The sequence below is a fragment of the Callorhinchus milii genome, unplaced genomic scaffold (genome assembly GCF_018977255.1).
Source record: "Callorhinchus milii isolate IMCB2004 unplaced genomic scaffold, IMCB_Cmil_1.0 Scaffold5, whole genome shotgun sequence".
Lineage (NCBI taxonomy): Eukaryota > Metazoa > Chordata > Chondrichthyes > Chimaeriformes > Callorhinchidae > Callorhinchus > Callorhinchus milii.
Window position 1 is genome coordinate 50,271,550 of NW_024704746.1, and position 25,064 is coordinate 50,296,613.

The 25,064-nt window shown below is 45.7% G+C and overlaps 1 protein-coding gene across 1 annotated transcript in view; it reads right to left on the bottom strand.

Annotated features, from left to right (window-relative positions):
* Positions 1 to 10,688: 10,688 nt before the first annotated feature.
* Positions 10,689 to 25,064, bottom strand: part of tmem178b (transmembrane protein 178B) — a 169,149-nt gene continuing 154,773 nt past the window's right edge. The window contains exons 3-4 of the mRNA XM_007898594.2: positions 16,611 to 16,748; positions 10,689 to 11,768 (exon numbers count right to left, since the gene is read on the bottom strand). Of these exons, the coding sequence (XP_007896785.1) occupies positions 11,518 to 11,768; positions 16,611 to 16,748 (389 nt within the window). The 3' untranslated portion in view covers positions 10,689 to 11,517. The remainder of the gene's footprint in view (positions 11,769 to 16,610; positions 16,749 to 25,064) is intronic.

Here is a 25,064-nt window from a genome sequence, read left to right on the forward strand (position 1 = left end):
TCCCCATCCCCCAGAGGATCGAGTTCCAGATCCTCCTCCTCACCTTTAAGGCCATCCATGGCCTTGCCCCCTCCTACCTCTCTGACCTGCTGACTCCCTACCAACCTGTCTGCTCCGATCTGCTCCATATCTCCCGCCCGACCCGCCCTACCATCGGTGGCCGGGCTTTCAGCCTCTCTGCCCCCACACTCTGGAACCCCATCCCATGGTCCCTTTGCCTCGCTTCCTCCTTTGCCTCCTCAGAGACCGGTCTCAAGATCCTTCTCTTCGATCGTGCCTTTGGTCACTCTCCAACCTCTCTGCCTTCCCTCACCCCTACACCACCCCTCCCCCATGCTCGGGCCCCGACACCTGACTATTCAGCGCTTTAGGACGTCCTCCTGACGGTGAAAGGCGCTCTCTAAATGTAATTTTGTTGTTTTTGCTGTATAAATTAAGGCTCTATCTTCACCTGAGAGAGACATGGGAACTCGTGTGTAAACAGGAATCTTTTTCTCATGTGGGAAATTCATGTAACAAAAAGATTGGCATCTGATAGATTTCATTGTCTGCTTGGCTCAGGTGGAAGTTAATAATCCCATATTGCAGGAAAAGAGAAGGGAGATTCTCCCAGTTGTCACAGTTACCCTATTCTTGCAATCTTTTTTAAAGTGTAAATAATATGTATACATAGTCATATAATTTATTTAAGGGAAATGGGGAAGGTAATAACGGTACGTACTGACGTGTACAACAGCAACAACTTGCACTTGTATAGCACCCTCTACGCAGCGTAGCATCTCAGAGAGTTTAACAGTGGCAGAGCCTGACTCCAAGTCCTGGGGGGTGGCAGAGGTGACTGTAATCATGGTCAAAAAGGAAGGTTTGCAGATGGGACTTGAAAAAGGGGAGAGAGGGGGCAAGGCGGAGGGATTGAGGGAGAGTGTTCCAGAGCTCCGGTGGCATAGTGGCTGAAAGAGCAACCTCCGATGGTAGAGCGGAGAGTGCGAGGGACGAGCAGGAGGCCAGTGTCAGTCGAGTGGAGGCGCCGGGTGGTGGAGTGGGGAGTGAGGAGGTGGGAGAGATAGGGAGGTGCCAGGAAGTGAATGGATTTGAACACGAGTGTGAGGATCTTGAAGTCAATCTGTTTGGTGATGGGGGTCCAGTGGAGCCTGGCCAGAACTGGTGAGATGTGGGTACGGAGTTTCGTCCGGGTAAGTATGCGGGCGGCAGAGTTCTGAATGAGCTGGATCTTTTGAAAAGTGGAGCTGGTGAGATCAACGAGGAATGCATTTGAGTAATCCAGGCGGGAGGTAACAAACGCATGCACAAGGGTTTTGGCTGCATTTGGGGTAACCTACTGTCAGAGATGGGCAATGTGGCGGAGGTGGAGGAAGGCGGTCCTGGTCATGGACCGGAATGTGGGAGAGGAAGGACAGCTACAGGACTGTTGTACAGTGAGGGTTGGTTTTATTTTTTTTTAACTAATGTAGTTATTGTGCTGCCAGTTATTATAGTTATGTGTGATTGCTATATATCTTCCATTATTGTGTTCCTCATATGCAAGGTAGCCTAGGGTTGCTAGGTTTTAACAAAGCTGTTGTTTCTATTGAATGTACCCTCGAGTCTCCCATTTTCCACTGCTGCAGTATTCTAGACAAGAAAAGTAAATAATTAAATCTAGAGGCTGGATGAATTGCATCTGAGGATCCTTAAGGAACTAACAACAACAAAATGATATTTGTATAGCGCCTTTCACATCGGGAGGACGTCCATAGGCGCTGGAACCGAGTCACGGTCCCGAGCTGAGGATTGGTGTGGGGGAGGGTGGGGGGCAGGGAGGGGAAGCAGGGAGATCGAAAGCACGGTCGAAGAGGAGGGTCTTGAGGTGGGTCTTGAAGGTGACCAATTACCGGAGAGAATTCTAAACCCCCCATGGGTACACAATGGGACAGGCAATCCTTTGGTAGGTGTGAACTTTGCCAGTCATCCCCACATTCCGGTTATTATATGTGGAAAGATGTATAATGCTTTAGTGGATATGGGAGTGCAGGTAACAGTACTCAGTAAGAATTTAGCGGGGGAGGATCCTAAACAGAAAGGGCGAAGTGTGCTTGTGGAGGGAGTAGGAGGAGCTTTAATACAAATGTATGATCAAATGGCTGAGATTACAGATGTAGAGCAATCCGAGCTAATTAAAATGAATATAGTCGCTAATCCTAAAGAGGTCACAGAAAATGTGATACTGGGATGTGATTTTCTCAGAGAGGCAGATCGTCATAATGTAGCAGTTTGCAGTATGCATGTGGATGTGAGCTGCTGAAAAGTAGCAAACTAATTAGACAGGGTTGAGCTTTGTAAAGTTTTGCAGGCATACCAGTCCAGCGTAGTTAATCATAAATTAGACTGCGGTTTAATTCAGCGCAATGTTAGAATATGCCAAGGGAGCAATAAACACGTTCCCCAATACCCCTTACCCAGTTGCTCTTCACCTTTAATTGTTCCTTGTCACTTTCCATAACTACTCTAAACCTAATGATGTTGCGATCACTGTGGTCCAGATGCTCTCCTACTGAAACCTGCTCCACTTGCCTGACTTCCTTCCCCAGAACTAGATCCAGCACTGCTTTCCGGAGCTGGTGGAAACATTAATGGCTGTGTATTGTGATGGCTCTTTACAGCAAGTCGAAAGAGTTAAGTTGGCTGGTGCTGGGATTGCTATCGGTAAATGGATAGCAATGGGTTGGGAATAGACGGAGAACCGCTCAGCCCCCTAAAAAGTTATTTCAGCACAGGCTGCTGAGGTAACTGTTTTGCTAGAGGCGCTTAAGCTTCTCCCAAAGGCGGTTATCATTAGTGATTCAGCCTACGTGTCGAGCCTACACTGATGACTTAACTTAATTCTGCGGAGAATTGGACGAAACCCTTAGTCCACAAGTAACATTGGCAACAGATTTGGGAGGAGAAAAACAGAAGCCTTCAATCCAAGTTTGACACATGCTTGGACACCAAAAAAAAAGTGTACACAATATCGGCAATAGCTGCGCAGACCTGCTCGCTCGTTTTGCATTCTACTTAAACGAGCCTTCACAGGCTGCCAAGGTGTCAGTGACGGGCAGCAAACTGTGATTTTACTTCTGACCCGGAGTTAGATATTCCTGGAGTCAGGGCAAATGGACAAACTTCCACTCTGGGCCAGAGGCAAAAAGCTTCTGGTGGAGGGGCTCCAAATTGTACTGGCGAAGGGAGACTTTAAACCAATTTATTCCACCTCCACGAGTAGTATTTAATTACGATGGTCTATGTGGGACCTGGTAGTCTCCACAACGGGATAAAAGGGAGCAGAGAAATTCTAAGGGAATACTGGTGACCCAATGTCAAGAGGAAGGTTAAAAACTATGTGTTGGATTGTGTGCGGTGCATTCAAATTAATCTGAACTCAGTGCAGCGGAATACTCAAACTGAACACGTCCAAATGGGGTGCCCCTGGGAGAGGGTTTATTTAGATTTTATCAGACACTTACCGAAAACGGCTCTGGGGTAATTGCCATTTGCTCGTGTTCGTTGATTATACGGTAGATTATTTACCATAGCCTACCCCTCTAAGAGGTGCATGGCTAAAACCGTATGCCAGACAATAACAGAGCAGCTAATCCCCAGAAACGGAGTTATGAAAATTCTCAAGTCTGACCGTGGAAGGTATTTCATGACAGGCATAATAAAGTCGGTGACCCATAATATGGGCTTTCAACATAATTTATATGTACAACAATTTGCATTTATATAGTGTCCTCCACACTGAGCGGCGTCCCAGAGCACTTGACAACAGTGGAGCCCAAAGCTGAGCCAGAGGGAGGGTGAAGGTGACTATAGGCACGGTCAAAGAGGAAGATCTTCCGGTGTTTAAAAATGGGGAAAGAGGGGGCAAGGCAAAGGGATTGAGGGAGGGAGTTCCATAGCTTGGGGCATAATGGCTCAAGGCACAGCTACCTATGGTGGAGCGGAGGATTTGAGGGACAAGTATTAGGCGGGAGCCGGTGGTGCTTTGAGGAGGTTGGAGATAGGGTGGGTGTCAATGAGTGGAGGGATTTAAACAGCAGAGTGAGGATCTTGAAGTTGATCCACTCTGTGACAGGGAGCCAGTGGAGTTTGGCAAGGACTGGGGTAATTGGAGTGCGGAGTTTAAAGCGTGTGAGAATGCGGGTGGCTGAATTTTAGATCAGTCGAATTTTTGAATAGTGGAGGAGGGGAGGTTTGAGTAGTCCAGCCGAGAAGTGATGAAGGTGTGGACAAGAGTTTTGGTAGCTTGTGGAGTGAGGTATTGTCGGAGACAGGCAATGTGGCAGAGGTGAAGGTGTGTGCGAAGTTGGTTGGCCACAACGTGTTCCAAAGCTTTGGCCAGGAAGGGCATGTTTGAGATAGGGCGTTAGTGCCCGAGTTTGGAGGGGTCGAGGGTAGGTTTTTTAAGGAGGGGGTTGATGACAGCGGTTTTGAGGAGGAGTGGGACTGATCCTGAGGAGAGGGACTGATTAATGGTGTCTGCCAGTAGTGGGGGAGATTGGTTGATCAGCAGCTGGGTGGAGAAGGGGTTACTATCCTTACCATCCAGAGAGTTCCAGAAATGTTGAGAGGACTAAAAAGTGCCCTTGAAAAGACATGTATCCAGAAAGGACGCAGATGGGATGAGCAAATTCCCTGAAACTTGATGGGGCTTAACAATAGACCTCTCAGTGACAGACCAGGGTTGAAACCGTTTTACCTCTTCCACGGAAGACAAACGATTACCCCGCTTACACCGACACCAGTGGAAATCTCTACTTCGTGTGGAATCCTGTAGCTCAGTGGTTAGAGCACTCGCTTTGCAAGTGAGAGACCTGAGTTCAATTCCACGTAGGGCGAAACCTTGGGCAAGTTTCCTTACTCCACACGCCTAATAATAATCCCTCCAAAAAAATAAAACAATAATAAATTGGTCATTTTCAATCCATGACTGTTTGTGGGACATTGCCGTGTGCAATTGGCTGCCGCGTGCGCACACAAATATATAGTCAATTCACTTTACAGGATATTCTGTGAAGCGCTTTGGGACATCTAGAAGACGTGAAAAGCGCTATATCAAATGCAAGGATTATTATTATTATTATTAGAGGACTTTGAAGAGTCTTTAGCTGATATCATAACTGAGCATAATACATGTCACTATTCTGGGAACACTTGCGACTACAAGCAGGGGGATGTGATTACTTGGATGGCATATTATAGGTCTGGGACTTTATGGAAAAGATTCCACAAACCCAGCAAAATTCTGAAATTCCTGAATGATAAAACGATAAAAAAACCTCACTTCCTAAGGTAAACAGATAACAGTTTTGTCCGACCGGGTCAAACGAGTGTAAGTTTGTTAAACCATTCGGATATTGGGGAGATAATGGTGTGTGAGCCAACTTTCTCTGGGTTCAGATATTGAGGAATGCGAGAATGCAGGAGCCATTTGAAAACTGGACTGTATAAACACCAGGAAGTGATAGTCAAATGCAGTTGTCAAATGTTCAATGGGAACGTCTGGAAATGGTATTCTAAATTCTGGGATTGACCTGTTGATGATCAAAATCATGTAATAATGAGCTGCTTTGTTCCACATAAGAATATTTTTTTGTAATAGTAACTAGCATAAGTCTCTATGAGCAAAATACTGTGTTTTTGTCTTCAAGCTGAACTGCATGTGGTTTACTGAGAAAAGAGAGAACAGAAACAAACATCCTTGGAGAGCAATATGACAGAACAGAAAGTTTTGTGACAGACACTTTGTTGGACTTTTGAATTCTTTCGGATCCATAATTAATATGTTTGGAAAATAACATCTTGGTTATCGAGGGCTGGTTTTATATTTCTTTACTAATGTAGTATTGTACATTTAGTACAATTGTTATAGTTGTTATAGTTATGTGTGATCCCATTGCTTCTATCTGCTATCGTTGTGGTCCTTATATACAAGGCAGCCTAGGGTTGGTAGGTTTTAATAAAGAACTGAAAACAAAAACAGAAGTTGCTGGGAACACTCAGCAGGTCAGGCAGCATCTATGGAGAAAGAAAAGTGAGTCAACATTTCAGGTCGCGACCCTTCATCAGAACTGGCAAACAGAGGAGGGAGGCAGGACAAGGAAGACAAAGGAGGAAGTGGGATAGAGGACGGGGGCTGATGAGCAAAAAGAGGTGTCAATGATGTAAGACAAAGGGGGCTATTGTAACAAAGCAGGGGAATAGAGGTGTAGATACTTCACAACAAAGTGGGGGGGGGGGGGGAGATTGCAACAAAACAGGCAGACCAGAGAGAGAAATGGTGTGACTGGGACCAAGATGATGTGGTAATGGTCACAGACGAGGAGGAGGGGGAAGGTGAGCTGTTATGGTCTGAAATTGTTGAAATCAATATTGAGGCCACAGGGCTGTAAGGTTCCTAGCAGATAAATGAGGTGCTGTTCCTCGAGCTTGCGCTGTGACTCATTGGAATAGCGTAGGAGACCATGGATGGACAGGTCGGAGTGTGAGTGGGAGGGAGAATTGAAGTGGCAAGAAACCGGAAGCTCAGGGTTGTGGTTGCGGACAGAACTGAGGTGTTTGGCAAATCCGTCACCTAATCTGCGTTTGGTCTCCCCAATGTAGAGGAGACTGCATCGTGAGCAGCGAATGCAGTAAACTACATTGGTGGTAGTACACATAAATCACTGTCTCACTTGAAATCTGTGTTTGGGGCTCTGGACAGTGGTATGGGAGGAGGTGAAAGGGCAGGTATTGCATCTCCTGCGCTGGCATGGAAAGGTGCCGGGGGAGGAGAAGAACTCTTGGAGGTGATGGAGGAATGAACCAGGGAGTCAGGGAATGGTCCCTTCGGAATGCTGAGAGGGGAGGGGAGGGGAGGGAAAGATAGGTTTAGTGGTTGGATCACGCTGGAGGTGCTGGAAATGGCAGAGAATTATTTGTTGAATGTTGAGGCTGGTGTGGGGGAAAGTGGTGACTAGGGGGACCCTATCACAATTCTTGGAAGAGGGGCAGAGGTTTGGGAAATAGGGTGGATGTGTTCAAGGGTCCTGTCTACCACAGTGGGTGGGAATCTTCGGTTAAGGAAAAAGGAGGACATTTCAGCTGCTCTTATGTGAAAGGTGGCATCATCAGAGCAGATGTGGGGAACTGGAAAAAGGGAATGGAGTCTTTACAGGAGGTGGGGTGGGAGGAGGTGTAGTCCAGGTAGCTGTGGGAGTTGGTGGGCTTGTAAAAGATATCTGTTGTTAATCTATACCCCTAGATGGAAATGGTGAAGTCGATGAAGGGAAGAGTCGGAGATGGATCATGTGAATGTTGCGGAGGGGTGGAAGGTGGAAGCAAAATTGGTGAATCTTTCCAGCTCACTGCGAGAGCAGGAAGCAGCCCCAACACAGTTGTTGATATGCTACCTGAGGAACAGGTCAGGGAACAGACCAAAGAGTGTTCCAGGTAGCCAACAAATAGGCAGGCATAGCTGGTTCCCATAGCGACACCTTTCACTTGGAAGAAGTAGTTGGAGTTGAAGGTGAAATTGTTCAATGTCAGAAGTTCAGCCAGGCGGAGGAGGGTGGTGGTGGATGGAGACTGGTTAGGCAGCTGCTCGAGGTGGAAGCGGAAGACCTGCAGGCCGTCCTTGTGGGGATGGAGGTGTAGAGGGACTGTCGTCAATTGTGAATAGGAGTCAGTCAGGGCCCAGGAACTGGAAATTGTTGAAGTGGTGGAGGGCGTCAGAAGAATCATGGATGTAGGTTGTTTCTACCAAATGTATCCTCTAGTCTCTGGTATTCGACACAAGAAAAGGAGTAAGCATTTCAGAGGGTAGTTGTCAACGTCGGAGGTCTACTAGTGCGAGCAGACTCCAATTAGACATTCCAGTTAACTGGGAATACCTGTCTGCATGTGACTTGGACTTGGTTAGGAGAGAAGCAGATGCCACTTAGTACGAAAGTGTTAATAAAATTTGCATGTACGTTAAGGTGTGAGAACTGTTGTACAGTGTCTTGGCCAACAATCCTCTGGAAAAAATTATTCAATCATTTCATGGCTGTCTGTGAGATGTTGCTGTGGTGCAAATTGGCTGACGTGCTCACCTACAACAACAACAACAACAACAAGATTCCATTTATAAAGCGCCTTTCACGTCAGGAGGACGTCCCAAGGCCCTGCACAGTTCGGTCATGACCCGAGCAGGGGGGAAATGGTCAGGGTGAGGGGAGGGAAGGGAGGGAGCGAGGAGGGGGGAAATGGTCAGGGTGAGGGGAGGGAAGGGAGGGAGCGAGGAGGGGGAAGAGAGTCGAGAGGGGAGCTGAAGGCTCGGTCAAAGAGAAAGGTTTTGAGACCGGCCTTGAAGGAGGAAAGGGAGGAGGCGGCGAAGGCACTGGGGGATAGAGTTCCAGAGCCTCGGGGCTGAGAGGCTGAAGGCCCGACCACCGATGGTAGGGCGATTGGGGCGGGGGACGTGGAGCAGACCGGAGCCGGAGGAACGGAGGGTACGGGCAGGTAGGTAGGGGATAGTAGGTTGGAGAGGTAGGAGGGAGCAAGGCCGTGAATGGCCTTGTAGGTGAGGATGAGGATCTTGAAATCAATCCTCTGGGGGATGGGGAGCCAGTGGAGGCGAGCGAGGGTGGGAGTGATGTGGTCCCGAAGCCTGGTGCGGGACAGTACACGAGCTGCAGAGTTCTGAATGACCTGCAGCTTGTGGAGGGAGGTGGCGGGAAGGCCGGCGAGGAGAGAGTTCCCATAGTCCAGCCTTGAGGTGACAAAGGTGTGAACCAGGGTTTCAGCAGCGTGAGGGGTGAGGTAGTGCCGTAGTCTGGCGATGTTCCGGAGGTGATGGAAGGCGGTGCCAGTTGTGGTGCGGATGTGAGGGAGAAAGGACAGCTCAGGGTCGAACAAAACGCCGAGGTTCCTGACTGGCTTTGAGAGGTGGAGAGTGCAGCCTTGGATGCTGATGGTGTCAGCGCCTGAGGTGCGGAGGCGCTGACGTGAGCCAATCAGGAGGGCCTCGGTTTTTCGCACGTTGAGCTGAAGAAAGTTGTCTCTCGTCCAGGACTCGATGTCGGACAGGCAGCTGTCAGGACATCGGTGGTCGTGGAGTTGAGAGTAGAGGAGGAAAGGTAGAGTTGGGTGTCATCCGCATACATGTGGAAGTTAACCCATGTCTGCGGATGATGTCACCAAGGGGGAGCATATAGAGGGTGAAGAGGAGGGGACCGAGGACAGAGCCCTGAGGGACACCACATGAGACAGTACGGGGGGTGGAGGAGAAGCCATTCGTCGAGACAAAGTGAAGACGGTGAGAAAGGTACGACCTAAACCACTCAAGGACAGTGCCTTGAAGGTTGAGGTGGGAGGACAAGCGGTGGAGTAGGATAGCGTGGTCGACCGTATCGAATGCTGCCGATAGGTCGAGGAGGACGAGGAGGCAGAGGGAGCCCTGGTCACAGATGGTCAGGATATCATTGGTGACCTTGACCAGGGCAGTTTCTGTGCTATGGGCAGCACGGAAACCTGACTGAAGGGGTTCGAAAAGTGAATGGGTGGAAAGGAAAGAGCGCAGTTGGGAGGCGACAACTCTTTCCAGGACCTTGGAGAGAAAGGGGAGGATGGAGATGGGCCGGTAGCTTGATAGCTGCGACGCATCAAGGGAGGGTTTTTTCAGGGTGGGCGTGATGATGGCAGTTTTTAAGGGAATGGGGACAGAGCCAGAGGAGAGGGACAGGTTGATGATGTCGGTGATATGTGGGGCAAGAAAGTGGAGCTGGGAGATAAGGAGTGGAGTGGGGATGGGGTCAAGGGAGCAGGTGGTTGGTTTTAGGGATAGGATGAGTTTGGTGACAGAGGGTGGGGAAACGGGTACAAAAGTGAGTAGGGGAGGATGGGTAGCAGTCGGAGTGTGGGAGTGAGGGGGTGGGGAGTTGGTGGATGTTGGAGGGGAAGTGACCGCGGAGCAAATTCCCTTGATCTTGGATTCAAGGAAATCCAGCATCTCCTCGCAGTGAAGGTTGGAGGAGATGACCTGCGCGGGGTGGCGGGGGGGACGGAGGAGTCGGGTTACAAAATACACAGTCACTGTCCTTTACAGCCATGTGTCAGCCTAGCAAAGTGGTAGCACTCTCACCTCCGAGTCAGAAGGTTGTGGGTTCAAGCCCCAGATTGGGAATTGGAATTACACAATCTAAGTTGACACTCCAATAAATGCTGTGGATGTGTTGCATTGTTGGAGGTGCCGTCCTTCGGATGAGATGTTAAACCGAGGTCCTGTCTGCCTATCCAGGTGAATGTTAAAAGATTCCATGGCACTATTCAAAAAGAAAAGGGAGTTTCACCCAGTGTTCTGGCCAACAATCCCCAAATAAAATTGGTCACTCCATGGCTATTTGTGGGACACTGTTGTGCGCAACTGGCTACCACATTTCACCCACAAAATACACAGTCATTGCACTTTACATTATATCCTGTGAAATGCTTTGAGACGTCTCGATCGTGTGACAAGGAGCATGGATTATTACTATTGTTCTCTGTGTAGTGCTTTGAGATGTTTGATGATGCAGTAGTTGTATGAAGCACGGGGGTTATTATCATTTGAATCACGTTGCTGGATTTTTCACGTGCGGCAGCAATTTGGAGCAGCAAGAAAGAAATTGACAATGGTCTGTTGTGTTTGAAGCCATTTTATTCATCGTTTGAGGTTCTTCATTCTTACTTTCCATAGAGCATTTTGAAAAGGGGATAGTTACTAGAAGAGTCATGTGATTGAGAAATGATACAATAGACCATGAGAGCAGCAAAGCTTTAACAACGTATGAAAATGATGGCTGTGCGTTTGTGCCGGCCAGATCTCAAAGGTGAGATCTGCGGGCTGTTAGCACCAATGAAGACATATCGCAGTGACTGGTCACTGTGTATGGCAGAGGAGGCACGGGGAGAGGGGAGAGGGTTTGAAAGAAATTGCTCAAAATGAAGAACCTTCTCACATGTTATAAATGTAAAATTCACCCCGTTTTTTTTAAATTCAGATTACAGTACACTTTATTCCTTCGGGAAAAAAAATTACAGCTTCACAATATACACTGATCGTAAAACACACGCGCACGCACGTAATCTGTATGAAAGTGAATCCAATTAAATACTCTGAAACATGAAAAGTCACACACAAAGATTTTGAATTTTAATGGAAGAGATCTGTAGACTAGAGCAGATAAACTTGAGACAGGTCCACCATGATGAGCTTACTGACCGATGCTGTTCAGCAGCAGTGCAACCTTTACTGGACAGTCCAGCAACTCCAACAGAACGCAACAGTATAGATACAGGATATACATAGAGTTCTTCCTCGTTCAGAGGAATAAGACTAACAGGTAAGTCTAGGATTTTACACTGGCGAGGATTTGCTGATGGATAATTGCCAGCTTGCACCATTCAAGGTCCATCAAGCGAGCACCAAGCAACAACCCTTGACCTGTTAACTTCTGGGTCTGTGCTGCTCCCGACATCTTAGCACACTGTCCCATTTTCTGGCCTGGATTTAGGGCAGCTTGTCCTGGGGACGGTCTGGACAGAAGGTGCCAGAGTGCAGAAGAATCCAGCAATGAGAGTCAGCCCCAGGCCACCCCAAGCGCAGAACATGGACCAGCCGTAACCGTGGATGATGTCGTCGGGAAGACCGTACAAGTATCTGGGGTAGCGGGAGAGTTCAAAGTTAATTCCGGCCACACAGGTGCACAGTGAGATGATGCAGAAGGTTCCTGTGGAAACGAGAAATAAATACATTATTACAATAAATAATAATAATAATAATAATCCTTGCATTTGATATAGCGCTTTTCACGTCGGGAGAACGTCCCAAAGCGCTTCACAGAACACACTGTAAAGTGAATTGACTGTATATTTGTGGGCGAACGCGGCAGCCAATTGCGCACAGCAATGTCCCACAAACAGTCGTAGATTGAAAATGACCAATTTATTATTGTTTTGGGATTTTGGAGGGATTATTATTAGGCGTGTGGAGTAAGGAAACTTGCCCAAGGTTTCGCCCTCTGCCTGGAATTGAACTCAGATCTCTCGCTTGCAAAGCGAGTGCTCTAACCACTGAGCTACAGGACTCCACAACAAGTAAACAAATCATGTTAGCTCAGATCTGAAGGACTGGACAAAGCTCTGGTCACTCCACTATGCTACAGGAAGTATATTATAGCATTATAATAATAATAATAATCCTTGTATTTGATATAGTGCCTTATCATGTCGTTGAGATATCTCAAATGTACCTTACACTATTTGTCAGGCTGGCTCAGTGAGTAGCACACTTTCCTCTGAGTCAGCAGTTTGTGGGTTCAAGCTCCCCACATTGAGATTTTAAGCTCACAGTCCAGGCTGACTCTTCAGTGGAATGCTGGGGATACACTGCCTTGTCGGATGTGCCGTCTTTCAGAAGAGATGTTAAACTGATGCCCCATCTGCCTTTTCAGGTGAACTTTAAAGATCCCTCGTCAAAAAGAAAAAGCTGTTTCTCCCAGTGTCTTAGCCCACAAATCCTCCGTATAAAATTGGTCACTCACTCCATGGCTGTTTGTGGGACATTGCTGCGTGCAAATCAGCTGCTTTGGTTGCCTACAAAATACGCCGTCATGTCACTTTACAATATGACGTGTGAAGCGTTTTGAGACGCCCTCCCAACTTGAAAGGCGTGGTATCATAATGCATATATTGTTATTAGTATTGTGATCCACCCTTTTTCTCTGTCTGCTATCTGTCACCAAACCACTTCCCTCGATTGTTTCAAGACTCTTATGCAGCATTTTTATGAAATGTCGAATTAAGAATTCATTTTAATGCCAATAATACTCTTTGACAACCTCAATCAATTCAATTAGTCAAGTCAAAACTACCCTTTCCAGGCCAACTCTCCCAGAATAATTGCTGCCTTTTCAAGTGTTTATAAATTTCATCCTGTATTCAGGCAGCTCAGATTTTCCCTGTAAGTTAAGAGCAATTGGCAATTACATTTGCTGACTTATCCCTTTCATGTAGTTTCCACATAGTAATATAATAATAATCCTTCCATTTGGTGTACTGCTTTCTATGTCGGGAGGATGTCCCAAAATGCTTCACAGGATACACTATAAAGTGTAGTTACTGTGTTTTGTGGGCGAATGCAAACTGGTTGAATGTCCCAGCCAATTTGCATTCAGCAATGTTCGACAAACACCCTGAAGAGAATAACCAATTTTATTTGGATTGTTAGACACAGGAAGAAAGTGCTTTCTCTCTTCGAAAAACTCCCCAGGATCTTTAGCATCCAGGCAGTTGGGACCTTAATGCCGCATTTGAAGGGTGGTACCTCCAACAATGCAGCACACCCCCCACCCCATCCCTGCTTTGGAGTGTTAGCTCCATTGTGGGGCTTGAACCCACAACCTTTGATTGAGAGGCTAGAGTGCTACCAACTGAGTAAGGCTGATAACATGGTTGCAATAAGCACACTTTAGTCTGTTGTCTATAATCTATTGGTATAATTCAATTTTTTTCATATACTTTGGACTCTTTGCATTTGATATATCGCCTTACCACATAATTGAAATGTCTCAAACCACTTCACCAGATTTACTGTAAAATATAGTGTCTTTCTATTTTGCAGCTAATTTGCGCATGGCAACGTTCCACAAACAGCCGTGAAGTGAGTGACTAATTTTATTTTGAGGATTGCTGGCCAGGTCACTTACACTTTGCAGCATATCCTGTGAAGCGCCTTGAGATGTACTCCTGAGGTGAAAGGCACTGTGTAAAATGTAAACAGTTTATGATTATGTTGCAAAAGCTGACACCAGTATGACAGAATGGCCTGTTTCTGTGCAGTGAATTCTGTGATACAATTGGTATTTATTGTCCTCAGGTGCTCACTGGTGTGCAACATCCCAAGATCTGTACTCCATGTAAATCATTTCCCTATAATACTGTATAAACAAACAGAAATGGAGAGTATCAGTGAAATTGAAATTCTTTTTGGGGTTGGAAGAGGAATACAGATTGTTTTGTTTTGCAAGGTGGTGGTGCAGCAATTAAACAGAGTGTATAATTAAATGATATTTGTAATTGGTGCAGCACCTCACAAAACCAGCAAGCAAAGCCTTCATCACAAACTGATTTAATTTAACCAAAGGACGACACTCAAATTGAATTAAGTTTGAGTTTTGGCTGGTGGGGTTTGGAACAATTGTGATTGTTTGTGGATTCCTTTTCTTCAGATAAGGGGCCTGGAGGCAGTGCAGAGGAGAGTAATGAGGATGATCCCTAGTGTTAGAGGAATCAGCCAAGAGCAACGATTAGACAAGCCTAGGCTCTGAAGTCTTGAGAGAAGATGACTCAGAGGAGACTTCATAGAGGTGTGTAAAATTTTAAAAGGGACTGAAAAAGTAAACATAGAACAATAATTTAGGATTAATCAGCGAGTCTGCTTCCATCGCCACATTCAAAGTATGGCTCAAAACATGAAGGGATACCCAGATGACCTAATTCCAGAGAATATTGGTTGGAAAGAGGGTCCTCTCTTGCTCTCTCTACAAGGGTTAGGAACCTCAAGTGGGTGGGTAACTGCTGGAGTTTAACCAGGAGAACAGCAGTTCAAGAACATTCTTCATCCAAACCTTGTTGATTAGTGCCTCTTTTCTATTGGGGCTCTTTGTGGATTTGGTACTTAATCTGTGCGCTGTCCTGGGCAAAGATGATACACACAAAAAAAATTCATAACAGCTACAGAAATAAGCTGGGTAAATCACGTGGCATTGAACGTGTTAATAATAATCCTTACATTTGGCATAGTGCATTTTTAACGTCATGAGGACTTCCCAAAGCTGTACGCTTCACAGGATATGCTGTAAAGCGCAGTAACTGTGTATTTTGTGGACGAACACAGCAGCAAATTATGCTCACAGCAATGCCTACAAACAGCCATGGATGTGTGACAAATTTTATTTGGGGGATTATTGGCCAGGACACGGGAAGAACCTACCTTTTTTCCAATTGGTGTCATGGGGTCTTTAACATCCACTTGGATAGGTGTCAAAGGATGATGCCTTCAACAATGTGGTGCACACCCAGTACTAAAGCTTGTTAATACTGTGATGATTGTAACTTGTTGTGATGGGGGTGGGGGAATCATGCCTCTAATAATTACAGATAGCTAACTGGGTGCTCACTTTTTATCAAACCTGAAATCACAGGGGCACAAACAACAGGAAGGCACCACAGATCAACTGTGCATATCATTGAGTCACAGAAAAAGAACTTGTATTTATATAGCACCCTTCGCGCAGCACATCATCTTGGAGTGCTGTCAATCATTGGTCTGCGTTGACACTTTTAGTTCAAAGGGTAAATGCATTCAATTTTTTTTAATCACCAAGTATACATGAGGGGTGGGATGACTGAAGGCACAGGCAAAGAGGAAGGTCTTGAGAAGGGCCTTGAAGGAGCCAGGCGGGGGGGATGCTTTGGAATGGAGTTCCAGAAGGTAGGGGCAGAAAGGCTGAAGGCCTGACTGTCGATGGTGGGGTGGGCAGCACAGAAGATATGTAAATACTTCCTGGTGTCTGCCCTGAAATTGCCCTTTACAACCGTCAAATGGTTTCATCAAATGGTCTCAAAAATATTTCAGAGGATTACTATTCCAACAACACATCATCTCACAACTGATTAAAGCTATTGTTCCCTACAATGAGTCGACAATCCAATGCTTACAGTATAATTTAATGACTTGAATGAGTTATTTTTTTAAAAGATTATTTTTAGGATTGGCCCAATTGGTTTGCAATGTCTTTCTTGTGCAAGCAAATTGTCTAAACTTGAATCAATTCCTTTCAAAATACTGCAAACTTTATTAGATAAGTATGTTGGAATCGAGTGGATTATTGTGGTGGTCTTAGTGGTCCAGTTCCTGAGCCATGCGGATGCTCCAGGGAACTGCTGATAACAGAACTACTGGACTAGCAGGACTCGAAGGGGCAGACTGGGACACTGGGGTTAGAGATTCTTTTCACTCCTGTTAACTGTGCAGTCCCAAACCTAACCGGTATGGAGGTTCTGGTTGGAAAAGTAGCAGGAAGCTTGCCTGGTGGTGTTCTCAACGGCAAGCTATGCAGTTTCAATGGGTTAAACTCCAGCAGTACAACAACGCACACACTGGGGTCTGAAGCATTGGTAACCTGCCCAAATACGTTTTGAAATTAAGTAAATACGAGAGAATGTACACTCCCTTCCTGACATGGAGATTTTCATGGGTAGGTGGCATACATGGAACTCTGCCTGGTTTGGATACTCTTAAGCAGATTGACGGGTTTCTGCAGGTGTCAGATGGCCAGCTGACAAAAAAAACATTCATTTGAGTTCCCTTAAACTTTCATCAATACGAAGATTCCAGACAGCAGGTGTCAGCTTGAAATACATGGAATTAAAATGTCCAAATTGGCAGCGATATATGATGTTCAATCATCAACCTGGCCGGGATTATCTTCTGCACTACTGCTGTTAATTGAATGAGTAACACCCTGGTCAGGAGCTGCTTTGATGACAAACACACAATATGACCTTACCTCCCATCAGAAAGAGCAGACCAGCCACGTATTGCATCAGTCCCCGATCCCAGCAGCAACCAAGGATTCCGATTATCCAGCCAAAGAGGATGATGGCTACTGCCATTCCCATGAATCCAGCTGTCATTCTGCGCAGATCTGCAATAAGGGAGGGGGGAAGAGGAGGGCAGGGGGTAAAAAATACCTTGTTAACAAATCTACAAGGAAAACATTCTTTTTCCAACTTTCAAAGCACTAAGGCTTCTTGTCACCGAAGATTTCCTTGAAGAATTCCTTGCCCTTGTACATTTGGATTTGTTGCAATGAAGATTCACTATTAAAATAGAGCAGCTCTATCACACAGAGAGGTATACTCTCCAGAATTAGGTAAACGGTGTCACTCTGGCGAGAGAGAGTGTGCATTCCATTCCAGACACAGGAATTTATATGTGCCAGTTGGATACACATGTGGAACTTAAAGCCTGGTTTTGATTCTGTTGAGTACTGGGATTTTTTTTAAGTTAGTTGGATGTCTACGTCCAGAAGATTAGGAAGTACTTATCATGATAAATAAAGTACTTATCATGAGACCATGATTCCCATCAAGGTGAAGGTAGTGTTTCGTCCACCACTGTTCACTCAATACCAATTCCCTACTCTTTCCCTATCATATTGTTTATCCTCGATTGTTTATACATTTTCCACTTCAAATAACTTACCCTGAGCATCAAAGCATTTCCAATGTTCAAATGGCATTTCTTCAAACCTGCCCATTATCTCCTCGCTCCCTTGATGGATGGCTTCACAATAGGAGGAGTTCTGTTGCCAAATTTTCTATTGCCTAAGGAGAGTGTACAGTGAAAGGGGTGGACCTCTGATGCGTTGTGATTAGTCTCTGTGCAAGGACAGCTGTCCTTCCCAAAGCAGAGATGGTCACAGTAAATCAATTGGTTCCTGGCAACCAATCTGCTCAACCTTACTTGGAGAAAGTTTGCACTTCACACGATTGGTTTGGATGAAGAAGGCCCTTTGGCTTCCTTCCAAGATCCCATTTTCCCATCACAGCATCAAGAAGTTTCTTAAATGAATGCAGTATCATTGTCACGACTATGCTTGCTGGTCACCTGCTCCAGTTACAATACAATTATACTGCATTCTAACCTGCTCCAATTGTCTCTGGATGGCAAATCTTTTGATATTTATTCTGAATTGCCCTTTGGAACTCTGAATCTGCGCCGCCATTCAATCATGGCTGATGTTCTAATCTAACTCCAGCTTTCTGTTTTGAAAGCTACTATGGATTCTGCCTCAACCATCCGTGCTGGCGGATTGTATGATTCATTGTTGCAATGGAAAAAGTCCCAGTTCCACAGTCTCTGCTCACAGGCCAAACCTGTATCATCCTGCTTCAACTTCTCTGCACCTCTTCTATGACCTTGACATCCTTCCTAAAGTAATGACCAATACTGAACACAATATTCTGATTGAGGGCTAACTAATGATTTATAGAATTTTAGCTTTGCCCCTTTAGCTTTGTTGTCTGTACCATATTTATAAAACCTAGCAATGTGTTAGCTTGTTTGACAGCTTTGTCTATCTGCCTTCCTGGCTTTTAAGAATTTATGCACATTTACTCCAAGGTCCCTCAGATCTTTCACTTGTTTTATAATTTTACCCTCATATACTGCTCTTCTTATTCTTTTTCTCAAAATGGAAAACCCCTCATTTTTCTGCATTAAATTTTGTTGCCAATCAACTAATCTGTCAATGTCCCCCAGTACATACTGAATCGGAAAATATTTTTTTAACAAAAAACAAAGATGGGTGGTGGACATAACATGGAATGATATGGCATGAAAACGGGCCATTAGATCCAACTAATCCAGGCCAGTATTTATGCTCCACACTCCTCCTATTCCTTTCTCTTATACCCATCCCTTCTCCTTCATGTCTGCATCAAGTTTCCTCTTGAATACTTTGATGATTTTTGCTTCAACCACAGCTTCCAGCAGTGAGTTCCACATTCTCACTACCTTCTGTGTGAAGAGGTTCCTCTTAAACTCTCTATCAGATCAGTTATTGACTCGCTTACATTGATACCCTTTAGTTATGAACTCACCAACAAATGGAAACAGCCTACTAACTTCCATCTTGTCAAATCCTTTCATAATCTTAAACCCTTCGATGAGGTCCCCTTTCAATTGACTTACCTCCAGAGAGAAAAACTACACTCTTTCTTGACAGCTGTATCCACTCATTCTGGTAATGTCCTTGCTGTCCTCTCTACATTGTGGTCACTCAATCCATAACTGTTTGTGAGACATCGCTATATGCAATTGGCTGCCACGTTTCGCCCACAAAATACCCAGTCACTACATTTTACAGTATATTCTGTGAAACGCTTTTGAGACATCTCAAAGATGTGATAAGGTGCAATATCAAATGCAAGGATTATTATTATTCTCTTTTCGACTGGTGCCATGGGATCTTTAACGTCCACCTGAAAAGGTATAGACAGGACTTGGTTTAACTTCTCATCTGAACGAGAAGGCATCTCTGTCAATGCGACATCCCCCAGCACTGGAGGGACAGCCTAGACTGTGAGTCTGAAGCCCTGATGTGAGGCTTGAATCCACAATCTTCTGACCAAAAGAGAGTGCTAACAACTGAACCAGGCTGACACCTTTTTAGGTATACTAAATGCCATTGGAGACCAAAAAGAGAGAAGACCTGAGAACAATATAATTGGTTGAATGTCAAACATTTTTTGCACATTATTTATGCTGTTTGCACTCGGGTCCTGCAACTCAGCAACAAACAAAAAGCAAAAGCAGATCTGCTGAAAGTCTGGCCTCCGCCTTCCTCGTCAGCCATCTGCACACCAGGTGCAGCTCCAGAGGAGGTGTCAGTACTGATGATGACACATAGGTGTTAATTCATAAGTGTGAAAGACCAAGTGCGAGGGAGACAGAAGCTTAGTGTTGGTATGAAACACATACAGACATGCACAACAGAGAGTAAGTTAAGTTGATAACTGAAAGCAGTGGTTGTTATTTCTGACCCACAGCAGAAGTTATTCCCAGTATCCGAGCTTTTAATATCTAACTGGGTCAGAGTCCCTTTTTTGTTACATCACTTTGATGAATTAACATCATGGCTGAATTTGGGATTCACTTTTCAATTCCCTTAAGGAGGTTGTCTTGCGGACAGCAAGTGAGTGAAGTTGAAGTGTTTTGTTTTAAAAGAAAAGTCTTTTGTTTTGAAAGAAAAAAAATGAGTCATCAAGTTCATACTCTGTCATGAATGAAAAACCACCTTCACTAATTTGAGGGAGGAAGTAGAAGAGAAGATAAGGGCTTTAGTTTGTCACTCCAATTTTCTTCATGTTATATAATTCAACCAAAATTCATCCACTAAATATCTATCCTTTCTCTCCTTCAATACATTATTGCTTCTGTGTCAGAATACTGTGGGTTCAAGACCTCGTCAAGGCTTTAAACCTGTATTGTCTGAGACTCTAGGTTGTAGTGTCAATGAATGACACTGTATAGCAATGTTGAGGTGTGTTGCCTTGTTGGAAGTGTCATCCTTTGGATGAATTAATAATTCAAAGCCCTTTCTGCTTGGTTAGGTGGATGTTAATACCCTCCCCCATGCAAAAAATTGGACTTCTCCAAAAATAGAAGGAAATTTCTTTCTCCTTGTGTCCTGGCCGACAATCCCCCAGGTAAGATTGGTCAGTCACTTCACACTGCTGTGCACACACTGACTACTGCATTTGCTGACAAAACACACAGTCGCTAAACGTTTCAATTTATCCGGTGAAGCACCTCCCAACGTGAAAGGGCCATATCAAAGGCTAAGATTATTATGCTGTATCCTTTTTGTTCATGGGAATTAGTGCTACAGTGGACAATGCGGGTCGATTAGTTCTTTGTTCAGAATACAGATGTGGAGCTGTGAGACTGCCTCTCGAGTCCAATCCAACCTTACATAATTAGATCCCTGGCATTAATTAAATGCTGAAATATCAGCTTTCATGTGCGTGAAGAATTGAGTAAATTCAATCATGCAGGAATGAAATTAGTTTTATTGCTGACATTGTTATTAAACTTATTAAACTAACTGCTCCGAGGTGCACCAGCATGCATTTGTGAAAAACTAATTGAGGGCTGGAACCAATTTGACAGGCTTGGCCAAGAGGAGTTTGCAAGGTGAATATTTCTGTGATTTTACTGTCCAGGCCTGTTCACTCAGATAAGGGCTGAATGCATTCACCCAATGTAACAAGAATCCTTGCTTTTGATATCGTGCCTTATCACATCGTTGAGACATCTCAAGACCTTCACAGGGGTACATTGTAAAGTGGAGTGACTGTGTGTATTTTGTGAGCAAATGTGGCAGTCGATTTGTATACAGCAATGTCCCATAAGCAGCATGATATGAAGGACCAATTTTATTTGGGTGATTGTTGACCAAGACACCAGGAGAGAGAAACTGCCTTCTCTTTTCCAATAGAGTATATTAATAATAATAATAATAATAATCCTTGCATTTGGTACAGTGCTTTTTATGTCAGGAGGATATCACAATGTCAATCGCTTCCTTGCCGGTCTCCCAAGCTCCACTATTCAAAAGATCCAGCTCATTCAGAACTCTGCCCCCTATACACTTACCCAGTCCAAACTCTGTACCCACATCTCACCAGTTCTGGCCAGCTCCAATGGCTCCCCATCACCGAATGGATTGACTTCAAGATCCTCTCATGTGTGTTCAAATTCCATCACTCTCTAACACCTCCCTGTCTCTATGACCTCCTCACTCCCCAATCCACCACCCGGCAATTCCGTTCAGCTGGCAATGGCCTCCTGCTTGTCCCTCGCACCCTCTGCTCTACCATCGAGGTCGCACTTTCAGCCACTATACCGAAACTCTGGAACACTCTCCCTCAATCCCTCTGCCTTGCCCCCTTTCTCCCCTTTTTCAGGTCCTCTTCGATCGTGCTTACGGCCACATCGACCCCCCACCCCCCACCAATCCCCGCCCCACAGGCTCGGTGTCATGCTCCACCACTGCTTAGTGCTCTGAGAAGCTACCCTTCGTGAGGGCACTATATAAGTGCAAGTTGTTGTTGTTGCTTCACAGGATAGTAATAATAATAATAATTCTTGATGTGGTGTAGCGCCTTTCATTCGGGAGGACCAAAGCAGATAGATTTTGCCCACAAAATAATGCGCAGTCAATTCACTTTACAGTATTTCCTGTGAAGCACTTTCAGACATCTCAATGACTTGAAAAGTGCTGTATTAAATGCAAGGATTATTATCATTAGTATATATTGTAAAGTGGAGTGGCTCTGTTTTATGGCTGAACATTGGCAGCCAATTTTTCACATAACAATATCCCACGTTGGGTATTGTGAGACTCTATCAGCACTTAGTACAATTTTAGGTTTCCATTCTTCAAAAGGATCATGATAGAGTTCAGGGGAGTGTAAAGGAGCAAAACTCCAAATATCTATGGTATCCAATGCAATGTGATCTGTAACAGGCAGACAAGACCTTGATTTACTTTCTCATCTGAAGGAATAGCACCTCCACCAATGCAACACACCCTGAGCACTGCAGTGGAGTGCAGTCTAGCCTATATAGGTTACAAATCTCACCCATCCCCATCACTACCAACTCCTGACTCAAAGGCGAGAGTGCCAACAACTGAGACACCAACTGTCTCCTGTCTTGATACATCCGAAAGTATTGTTCTGTATTTACTTTCTCAATCCCTTTTAAAAAGGTACACACACTGCATTTTCGCATAGCATGGTAATCGCATTGCATCATACATTTATCCCAACTGGAATTCTCCACTTTGTGCATGGGAGAGGGGGGAGGGCGGGTGGGAGTGGTAGGAGAGACCCTGGAACCTTGACTCCAGACAGGAATGTTTTCCAAGAATGATGGCAGTTATAATAACTTGCACATTTGTTCTCCATAGAATTTGCCTGCATTATCACTAGATCTCTCAGTTCTTTCTGAGCTCCTTTCTGCGTCTTATTTGAAGGATGGATGTCCGACAGCGGAACACACCACAGCACTGCATTGGATTGTTAGATTGATTGCAAGTCCCAATGTGGGGCTTGAACCTAAAAAATTCTGACTCATAGGCAAGAGTGCTACCACTGAGCCAAACTATTGTCTTGAGCACTGTGATCCAGGGTGAAACCTTGGGCAAGTTTCCTTACAACAACAACAACAAGATTCCATTTATTGAGCGCTTTTCACGCCGGGAGGACGTCCCGAGGCACTGTACAGTTGGGTCAGGACCCGAGCAGGGGGGAAATGGTCAGGGGGAGGGAAGGGAGGGAGCGAGGAGGGGGTAGAGAGTCGAGAGGGGAGCTGAAGGCACGATCAAAGAGAAAGGTCTTGAGACCGGCCTTGAAGGAGGAAAGGGAGGAGGCGGCGAAGGCACTGGGGGATAGAGTTCCAGAGCCTAGGGGCTGAGAGGCTGAAGGCCCGGCCACCGATGGTAGGGCGCTTGGGGCGGGGGATGTGGAGCAGACCGGAGCCAAAGGAACGGAGGGTACGGGCGGGTAGGTAGGGGGATAGTAGGTCGGAGAGGTAGGAGGGAGCAAGGCCGTGAATGGCCTTGTAGGTGAGGGTGAGGATCTTGAATTCGATCCTCTGGGGTATGGGGAGCCAGTGGAGGCGAGCGAGGGTGGGAGTGATGTGGTCGCAAAGCCTGGTGCGGGACAGTACACGAGCTGCAGAGTTCTGAATGACCTGCAGCTTGTGGAGGGAGGTGCCGGGAAGGCCGGCGAGGAGAGAGTTCCCATAGTCCAGCCTTGAGGTGATGAAGGCGTGGACCAGAGTTTCAGCAGCGTGAGGGGTGAGGTAGTGCCGTAGTCTGGCGACATTCCGGAGGTGATGGAAGGCGGTGCCAGTTGTGGCGCAGATATGAGGGAGAAAGGACAGCTCAGGGTCGAACAGAACCCCGAGGTTCCTGACTGGCTTTGAGAGGTGGAGAGTGCAGCCTTGGATGCTGATGCTGTCAGCGCCTGAGGTGCGGAGGCGCTGACGTGAGCCAATCAGGAGAGCCTCAGTTTTGCACACGTTGAGCTGGAGAAAGTTATCTCTCGTCCAGGACTCGATGTCGGACAGGCAGACTGTCAGGACATCGGTGGTCGTGGAGTTGAAGGTAGAGGAGGAAAGATAGAGTTGGGTGTCATCTGCATACATGTGGAAGTTAACCCCATGTCTGCGGATGATGTCACCAAGGGGGAGCATATAGAGGGTGAAGAGGAGGGGACCGAGGACAGAGCCTTGAGGGACACCGCACGAGACAGTGCGGGGGCCGGAGGAAAAAACATTTGTGGAGACAAAGTGGAGACATTGGGAGAGGTACGACCTAAACCACTCAAGGAGAGGGCCTTGAAGGTTTAGGTGGGAGGACAAGCGGTGGAGGAGGATAGCATGGTCGACCGTATCGAATGCTGCCGATAGGTCGAGGAGGACGAGGAGGCAGAGGGAGCCCTGGTCACAGATGGTCAGGATGTCATTGGTGACCTTGACCAGGGCAGTTTCTGTGCTATGGGCAGCACGGAAACCCGACTGAAGGGGTTCGAATTGTGAATGGTTGGAGAGGAAAGAGCGCAGCTGGGAGGCGACAACTCGTTCCAGGCCTGTCCACACGCCTGATAACAATCCCTCAAGAAAAAAAAGAAATAATAAATTAGTCACTTCAATCTACGACTGTTTGTGGGACACTGCTGTGCGCAATTGGCTGTTGCGTTTCGCCCATAAATATATAGTCAATTCACTTTACAGTCTATTCTGTGAAGCACTGTGAGACGTCGAGAAGACGTGGAAAGCGCTATAATAATAATAATAATCCTTGCATTTGATATAGCTCTTTTCACGTCTTCTAGACGTCCCAAAGCGCTTCACAGAATATACTGTAAAGTGAATTGACTGTATATTTGTGGGCGAACGTGGCAGCCAATTGCGCACAGCAATGTCCCACAAACAGTCATAGATTGAAAATGACCAATTTATTATTGTTTTTAGTTTTTGGAGGGATTATTATTATATCAAATGCAAGGATTATTATTAGATATTAGTATCCAGCCTTGGACAAGCAGCTGGAAATACTGTCACTCAAATTATATGCCACTGTTTGTGTCTGTGAAACAATTTCATTTCAGAATGAATATCAGAATTCTCCAAGGCTACAAAGTTGTATTTATGCTAATGCAGTATACAGCTCTTTGGTATTTATATTTAAGGAATGTTATAATCGCTATTTAAGGACTCCACTGCAGCATGAATAAGAACAGCACTTCACCGAGCCCATGACCATTGATGCAGATTTGCTGAAGAAGATTGGATGCAAGGAGCTTTGCAAGGCATAAAGGTAATGCTTCCTGTTTTGCAAACACACCCGGAAAATGCTCTGCATTTGATGCATGCCGTTAGATTC